The sequence below is a fragment of the Strix uralensis genome, chromosome 1 (genome assembly GCF_047716275.1).
Source record: "Strix uralensis isolate ZFMK-TIS-50842 chromosome 1, bStrUra1, whole genome shotgun sequence".
Taxonomy (NCBI): Eukaryota; Metazoa; Chordata; class Aves; order Strigiformes; family Strigidae; genus Strix; species Strix uralensis.
Window position 1 is genome coordinate 30859085 of NC_133972.1, and position 9527 is coordinate 30868611.

At 38.5% G+C, this 9527-nt stretch overlaps 1 protein-coding gene across 1 annotated transcript; it reads left to right on the forward strand.

The window, feature by feature from the left end:
- Positions 1-1383: 1383 nt before the first annotated feature.
- PP2D1 (protein phosphatase 2C like domain containing 1) lies at positions 1384-9367 on the forward strand. The gene is given in 8 exon segments (XM_074864158.1): positions 1384-1411; positions 3175-3376; positions 3671-4111; positions 4113-4391; positions 4393-4581; positions 4583-4689; positions 8116-8991; positions 8994-9367. Coding segments are annotated over 8 exon segments (2496 nt in total).
- The last annotated feature ends 160 nt before the right edge of the window (positions 9368-9527 follow it).

Here is a 9527-nt window from a genome sequence, read left to right on the forward strand (position 1 = left end):
GTATTATGCTGTCAGGATCTCACTGTTATCCTTTAACCTGACAGCAAAAATCTTGGGAGTCTGTCTGTTCCTGATGAGGGAAATGCAAGGAGAGAAGGAAACAGACTCATCTTTTTACTTCATAAGAGACCAACAAAGGAAATGTTTCCTTTTTAATTTCACTTTTACAAGTTTTTCAGCCATTAACATAAGCAGTGTATGCATACTATAAAAAATTAACATCAGCACTGTCCTTTTAATAGTTATGAGCAAAATGATTGCCACCAAAGAGTTGTAGCATATGTTGTTCTACATGAATTATTACGTGTATTATCCTGGTTATTTACACACTGTAATGAAGTGGGACTGTTTTGGTGCTCTGAAATTGTGATGTGTTAGCACTTACACCCACTTGCAGAGATATAAACATCTATAAAATATGTTTGTTACAAATGAAGCTTACTGAGGTCAAACTAACATTTTGTTGAAAGTTTTCAACTTCCCATCTCTAATCCAAGGGGCTTTTGTATACACTAAATGAAAAATGGATTCATATTTAAAAGGCTGACGAAAAGCAACTTACCACACATTTTTGTATGTATTAGTCCTAATTTTTCTCATGCCTGAATGCATCATCACGATGACAACAGTGAAAGGGCTTGTGCGATCTCCCAGTCTTAAACTATGTAGAAAAGGAAAAGGGATCTGTGCAAGCATATCTTTCCCTGCTATTTTAATCACGTGCCTCCTTATCTTGCCCCACTAAAGCGGTGCAGTGTTTCTAAAGGAAGCTGATGCTCACCTCTCATGGAGGGATGGACTTTCCCATAAACTGGTCCTACAGCAGATTGAGAGCTGTAGACACTTGCAAACTTGCCTCTGCAAGGACAAAGTATACTACAGTGTCATAAGGGGTTTTTAAGCGGTATCACCCTCTACTGAAGCGATCAATTATAAAATTTTAAAAATAAAATCTAGCTCAGCTGATCAGAGGCATTTGATTCTTTAAGATGATAAACTGGAGCTGGAGGAGGTTGGGGCTTTCTCTTTTAATGCTCCTGTAATTCTCAAACAGCTGAAGAAATTTTGTCAAACAACTGTCACCACAGGAAAAAAGTGCATGCCTTGAAAAACAACTCATGGAAATGCTTATAACTGAGAGGTGATGAACAGAAATAACGAGAGAAAAGAAAATCTACTTCCCAGCTGAAATCCTGAAAGAGATAACAGTTGCAAAATAGTTACTTTAAGGTGTGGCTGTATCAAGTTTAAAGAGCCCCAGAAAATGGATGAGGTTGAAGCAGGATGAAATTACCAAAGGCTACTCTTGTAATGATGCTGTGGCATATTATCGCTGCTAAACCATTGCTGTTTGCCCTGGTGGTAGATTAACAGCAGTTAACAATGGTCACTGAAAGTCAGAAATCTCAGAGTAAAAAATTCAATAAAAACCTATAATATATGCATTTTTTTGCCTGATACTTCTCATCCATACACACATAAATACTAAATGCTAAATAAATAAAACAAACTTAATTAACTTAGTAAACACTATGTTTACATACTTCGTAGACAGATAATGTATAGGCTGGCAAGTAAGCTTCTCACATGACGTCAGGATTTTGTGTTATTATGGTGTCTGTACATGTATGTTACGTGCTGATCTATGGGGAGAGGATGTTACGCAAGCAGCTGTAAGGCTTAGCTGCACATCACATTATAGGACACAGCAGCCATTTGTACAATTTGCTGCCTAAGCAATATTGACATTTCCTCCGTATGTTATATACCTGTTTTCTTACCCATTTCAAATTATAGGAGAATTATTAGTGCTTTTACCAATAGGGTTGCCCCATATTTTCAGTAGGTTAAAACCGTGCCAGATATTAACTATTCCTACTGAAATTTTCCAAGCAGCATCTTTTGAAGAAGTTCCAAGCAATATGGTTTAGATGCTTCTGAGAATATGATTTGAAAAATATGTTGTTTTGCTGGGATTAAACAAAAATTCTAACAACTATTTTATAGAGAAGCTCTAAGATTGTCAAGTTTTAAACTAGGCTGTGGAAATTTGGCTGAGACTGCATCAGTGGTGCACCTTTTGTCATTGTAAATTTACCCAAATCGGAGCAAGTTACTATATTTAAAAAGCAGCATCAGAAAAAGCAGCGTCAGTTTGCTGGTGCTGAGTAGAGACATGCCAGTGTGGAGGTGCTGAATTCAGGCTGTCCCCTCTGCACCAGCTGGCCTCTGGCAGGGAGTGTCTCACTAGGACTTACTCAACAGCTCTGACTCGGGTTTGTAGCACCAGGTGCCAAACCTAAGAATAGTCTTGTATTTCGTCCTGGCTCTCAGTACTCCCTTTGCTAGTAACAGGAGAAGACTGAAGGTGTCTTTATACGCACACATCCCCATCACTAGCAGCAGGAGTGGTATTTGGAAGTAGATATTCAAGAGAACGTATGTGCAGGACTGCGAGCAGTCCCGGGACTCGGGGGACAAGAATGAGGAGATAGAAGAGACTGGGCTGCAAAGGGAGACTGGAACAAGGAGCTGAAGTGGGAGAAAGAAGGTGCATGGGGACAGGAGGAAGATACTAGCTTCGGCTGGAGAACGGGCAGAAGTGCTTGTGCTGACTAGACCCTATGATGTCCTTGCAGTACCTGGCCTTGATTCCACATTTTCAGCCTCATTGCTCTTTTGCTCTTCCATGAGCTCTGTTGCAAAGTGTGTGTCTCCTTCCACCCTGATAGCTGGAGAATGCAGAGGGTATGTGCTGCTGCCCACAGGTCTCATGGCTCAAGGAGCAGGGGTGTTTTCCAGAGACCTAAAAGCTGAAACACTGCTTGGCCCATTTCATAATACTTTTGTTCTTCATTACGCTTTCTTGATTTAAAAACTGACACATTCAAAATCCATCCTACATTAAAGGAACATGAACATTGCAAAATCTAGCTCTCATAAGCAAGAAAAACAATAAATTGTCCATATAAATGTAATTTAACTTCTCTGTGCCTAAATTCAATGGTATAAAATAATATAAGTTTTTTCCAGTTGACTTCTAAAGGCCTCACAACTAAAACTGACAGCAATGAGATTTGATTAAAGGGATACAAAACAGGACCAGAAGCATTGGTGTATCTCCCATGCAAGATTGGCAGATGTTTTTTTTTTAATCTTAATCTCAAATATGAGGGTTTTTTTTTTATTGTTGGGGTTTTTTTTTGGTTTGGTTTGTTTTTCAAAGAGGAATTACACTCCATTACCATGTCTGGAAAGTGATGAATAGAGAGAGAAAAGCTGATGAGGAACTACTTCATACTTACAGATCTAACAGTGTGAAAGCACAGGGCTATGCACTGAATCACAAGCAGGAAACAACCGAGACCTTACCTAGGTACAAGAATACAATAATCATCTAAATTGTGTCATGAATTCTGTATTTCCAAACTTTTCACTTTTTGAATTTGCTGTATTAGATTTTTAACAGTTATTAGTTACAATTTTTACATAGTCTCACATGGGTTTCCCAATTTCTTGACCACAGTATGCATTACTACATGGTGATGTAATTCAGAGTTTAGAGTTTGTAAGAGTGAGAACAAGGTTTAGGTAAATGTAGTGTTACCTAATATTAAAATATTGAAATATGAAACTATGAACACTCTTAACATATTCAACTCCTTTAGAGAATGACATCGGAGGAAAAGTCACAAGACAAACCAAACCCACCTGATTTTGAATGTTTCAGAGATGAGGAAGATCAGCTGGAGAAGGTCATAACTGCACCTGAGAATGATGATTCCAAGCCCATTTCAATTTTTTGCTCTGTGTGTCAACAAACAATATACCCGTACCACCTTCTTTATCATAAAAAAAACCACAAAGCCCTAACTTTGCTGGGCTTTGATAGCCCACAAATGAAGATTGACAACAAAACACTTTTAGCTCAGAGACGAAAACTAATTTCAAAATTGACCACGATTCCAAAATATTCTGAGACACATAGGCAGAAGATTGATTATTCATTTGAATTCCTTATAGATAATCACAGTCCTACATCATACTGTGATCTTGCTAATATTAACAACCCTAGTACTTTTAAGAAAGTATCTAATTCTTTAATAAAAGCATTCAATTTGCCAAGATAAAAATTCCACATGGCAGGAAGACATGAAAGACAGATTTATTGTGCTTGACAGCTATGGAAATAAGTCAGATACATGTTTTCTGGGGTTAGTTGATGGCTCCCATGGTGTGACAGCTGCGGAAACAGTTGCAGCAGAGCTTCCACTTTTATTTCTTGACCAGCTAGCTCAAATGGATTCCTCCTACAGAAAGAGTAAAGATGAACAGCAAATTCTAGATTCTTTTGCCACAGTAATCAAGGCAGATTACAAGGAAAAAGAGAAAATTCTCTGATAAACCAGGCAATGACAAGACCAACAATACTAATACTTACGAATGGATTCACAAAGCATATGCCAAGTCTTTTTGGAGAATAGATAGACTTTTACGACTGGGAAGGAACGAGGTTTCCAAAGTTCGCTGGAGTGGCTGTTCAGCTGTTACCTGTTTGGTGGAGAGAATCCCCAGCAAAGAGAGATGGCACTGAGGAAGAAGAAAGAAAACATTTTGAAAACAACACACAGAGTCCATTAGCCAGGACAGCCAAAGGTGTTGCTGGGTTACTGCACATTGCCAATATAGGTAGGTACATTCTACACTAGGATTTTTTTTCTCTGTCCAATAAAAAGAGAAAAAATAAGATAGAGTTTTGTTGGCAGTAGATATGTGGAGATAAAAAGTAGCAATTGCTTTAATTTGACAATGTGAAGGAGACATGGTAAATTCCCTTGCAACTGATATTGGTATTAGGCAGTAAGTACTAAGCTTAATCTAATAATCACCTTCATTTCAGTTAAAGCAATAAAGTCAATTTACTAATGCAAAAGACATAGTTAAGAAACATTTCATAATATACAAGTGACCTCTGTAAGGGTAGCAAGGACAATTTTTTCATTTTTGTTTTTAAATCAAGAGGAGGTTTAAGGTGTTGTCAGTTTAGTTCAATCATAAAACTGATTTTAGATCTGATAAATCCCTTGTGTCAATGAAACATGCTTAAGATATTTTTTATTCATTTGTGTCATTGACAAGTGAAACCACATTTTGCTACCACCTGAATTATTAATTTCTGAAATAGGCATTGGTTATTTACTGTTGTTATGGAAGACCTATTCAGACCTGTTTCCTTATGAAAGAGAACCCTGCTTTGCCTTTCTACAGTGTAGAAAATCAGTTATTAATTACAATCAGAAACACTGATACATTCTTAATGCTTCTCCACCCAGCCCTGCTGCAGGAAACACTACACAAAGCTCTTGCAGTTCTTAGCAACTCCACTCATTACATCTTCCCACTTGGTGATTTTTGTTATCAATTAAGTTCTCTTGTGTATGTAAGACAGCTGTAGGACTACAAGCAAGATGCTTGCTTTCCCATAAAGGAGTACACAAGCAGAATTATATAAAAAAAGCTGTTGGGTGAATAGTTTCAAATGGATTTGTGTCTGCAGTTATATTCTCTCCAGTCTCTGCTTGAAGCACTGGCCCAGCACTGAGAGTTTTCTATCACTCTCCCTAGCATTAGTAAGGAGTGTGCTAACAGTGCAACTTTCCATCAACAGGGGCACTCTTTCATCCTCAGATGAGTGTATTTACAAAACTTGTAAGACTTCTTATTTCTTCATATGAAATTTGACTGAAATTAATCAAGAGGGTCAAAGATCAGCAGGGAAAGGGAAAAAAATCATTCAGGAGGCTTCATTTTTTTCAGGAGGCAAACCAATTTTGTCATAGTCCACATATGGAAAAAACTGATCCCAGATTTAAAAAAAAAAAAGTATTTTTGCTTAACAATATTATGCAATCCTCCACCAGTCTGAGGAACACTATAAACCGACTTGAACATGCACTGACACTGAACTAAGTAACTGTGCTCTGTCCCCCCACTGCTTCCTCTCCTCCGTTCTCCCGACACTTGTTGCTGTAGCCATGCTTCCTCTACCTCCAAACAAGCATTTGTGCAACTACCTGACCTTTACCATTACAGGTATCAAAACTGATAGTTTAGTGCTAGCTCAGATATTCTTTCAGGAGATGCCGTCACACCTTTAATGGAATACAGGAGTAACTCACATAAAGGTTGTAATCTCATCAGATGTATTTGTTTTTACTTTATTGGGGAAGAAACCCATTTTTATTACAATGAACTCAAGTAAGATGAAGGTAAGAAAATTTGGTAGAGAATTCACCCAACCTAAGTTTTCTGGTTCTAGTTACCTGCCTCCATTCTTCCCTCACAGATCAGGTTTTATGCTGGCTGCAATTAAAGATACTGTAAACTCGAGCTCTGCTAATGAGTTAAGGCTTGAAGTTGATCAGATACTTTAAGCCCTTTATGATTAAAGTCCACAGTTTTGAACCAGTGCTAAATACGCATTTATTTAATCTAATACACTTAATTTTCCACCAAATGTATCACATCAAAGAAAAATATTTGCACAAAATTCAGCTTCATTCTCCCCCCAGGAATGTGTTCTTACAGAAGATAGACATGTTCCTTCAGCACCAGGTAAGCAACTGAAGAAGATGGTCAGATACGCAGAGCAGGAGATGGTGGCATTGGCCAGCTTTTGTCTTCTTCATTTAGTCCCACACTGATAGGTCAGCTAGTTTTTGTCGATCCTTTTGCCCTGTCTCTGGTTTGCAGACAAGAGATGTGCATCCAAAAGTGACTAGATTTTACTCTTTCTTGCAGTCAAATAGTTCCACATGGGTTATATTATGCCTGTTGTTAGGCTTACAGATGGTGGTCTCACTTCGAGGTGATTTCAAAGGAGATTTTAGACAATCTTCTAGCTCTCCATGGAAATCAAAGGAAGAGGGAGCAAGCACAAGGATACATTCACGCAGCATAACTTAAGGCATCTACATTCTATAATCAATAAAAAAGGTCTGTCCTTCAGTTTGGTATTCTGAATCACCTTCTAGAGAACTCTGTCTTCACACAGGCTATACTTAGCTGTCTCCTACACTAGACAATGCCAATACTGCCCAAGAAATACAACTACTGTATAAGCAGTGTCTACTTATAAGCACTTTTGAGATCTGTGCCCTAGTCTATCCAGATGGTATTAAAAATATAATATAAATGAACACACTGCAGCCAGCTTAGTGTCTGGAAAGCTACCATCCCACTCAAGCTCCTTCTTTAAGTCATCGCTTTTGCCCTTATGCCAACACACAGGAGCAGACCAATCACCTCCTCTAACACAAAAAATGGGTCTTGTCCCAGCATAGCCATAGAGGATCTCAAACAATGCATCACTTTGTTTCAGAGCTGCTTTCCTTCATGCTCTGCATTCAAGTCTGACAAGACTAGTCACCTGCAGTGTTGCAAGTCACCTGCACAGCTGCAATTTCTAACACTTTTCATTCTCACTGTGCAGATTTCAAAAGTTTCCTACTAAAGGAAAGAAGTTACTCCTCAGCTTCTCATGACAACTGTGAGACGTCTTGCTCCCTTGGGTCCCTTAACTGAGGAAGAGATTTAAGGCATCATGTTAGTAAACTGTAAATTCTACACAATGTCCAAATTATTTTCAGGTACTAGAAATTTTATAGTGGTAAAAATGTGCTGAACCTGGAACTTCCAGGTCATTCAGCCATACTCTGAAAGCACACACTCTCTTAGGGAAGAAAAAAAAAAAAAGTATTTGAGAAAAATATGCACTCTTGCGTAAAAGCCAGTCAAGGTGCAACATTTCTATCAGACTGCACTTTAAGCTGAAGGAAATGTCACTTAAGACTCCTCATAAGAATTTAGTTGCAGTCAGAAGAGTAAGGTTCTAGAATAGTCTTCTGAATAATGGAAGGGGGAAAAACACCACAGAAAATTTGCTGTAAAATAGAACCAGATTCATTGACGGACATATTGTTGCCTGTGGCAGTAGATCATTGAACTATGACCTGTTTTTTTCCCAGTCCTTAGCAAAAGGCTGTTAGTCCTTAGCAAAAAGCAGTATCTTAAAAAGACAGTATGCCATAATTGAAAATATTATTTCAATTTTAGGTAATGCACGTGCATTCTTATGTAAAAATGGAAAGCGTCATCGCCTCTCAAAAGAGCACAGCACTTCCAATGTAAGCGAGAGAAAACGTGTACTTCAGAATGGTGGAAACATCAGCACTAATGAACCAGACGGATTAGTAGAGGGGTACCTGAGAACTACAAGAGGTCTTGGACATCATGGGGATCCAGTACTGAAGAGATCTGTTATACCTGTACCTCATACTGTATCTGTCCCAATCGATGACACTTGTCAGTTTCTTATTTTAGCTTCTAAGGGGCTCTGGGCGGTTTTGGATTACAATGAAGTACTTGCATTAACTCTAACAACATTCACCCGTTATTTGAGAATGTATGAATGTGTTCAACAAAACGGGACTTCTCCGTACAAGTGTCAGTATTTGATGCCCCTCACTGAAGACAACTTAAATGACTCAAAGGCTATTAATGATCTGCAAGATGGAAGAGAGATCCTGTATTCCAATAAAGACATTTTTCTCACTGACTCAAAAGGCAACCTGAAACAAAATAAGCCAAAATGTTCTAGGGGGACCTATGTGCAAAGTAAAGATGGAGTTCCTAAGGAAACCGATGACCAGAAAAATCAAGATGATCCAGAACTGACTCTTTTCAGTAACAATGAAGTAAATTCACAGAACAGAGAGATAAAACAGTCCGATTCTAGCACACGAGGTGGCTCTAAAGAGCTGAAATGGTTTGAGAACATAAAAGTTTATCCATGTAACAGCTTTCAGCCACAGTCACAGACTGCAGAGCGAGAGGAAACACACACTGACCCTTTCTGTGCAACAGGTCCAAGTCGCATCCATAAACAGCTGCAAGAGAATGTACTGGCAATAGCGTCTAAAGACATGGAAAGCTCCCAAAAGATACAAAAGCATGCCTATCTAGTGATGACTCAGGACCACAACTGACAGAAAAAGTGGACCCCGAGATATTTTGTGACAAACCTGCAAGTTACACCGATCAAGAACTGCTAAAGACTGTATCACCAGCGGGTTCTAAACCACCACCACCGTTTGAAGAGGACACAAAAACGTATCAGTCCAATTGCAAATCACAAACTGCAGGAAGAGGCACAGTCACCTCTGAGACACTCTACGATAATGCAGCAAGTTACATTAGTGAACAACTGGTAAAGGCTGCATTAGCTGCAGGTTCAAGAGATAACATAACTATTTTGATTGTACTTCTAAATGGATGTGATAAGATACCCAATTATCTCAACATTTAAAAATTTATCATAGGATAACTGGAGTGCAACAGTAAGCTTATATTTAGCTGTGTCATGAATCTACTTGTAATCATCTTAAACGCTGACCCATATATAAATCAGACATCTTGTCTGGAACTGTGCAAATGCAATAAAACCTTCTGAAACTCTCAGTAAGAAA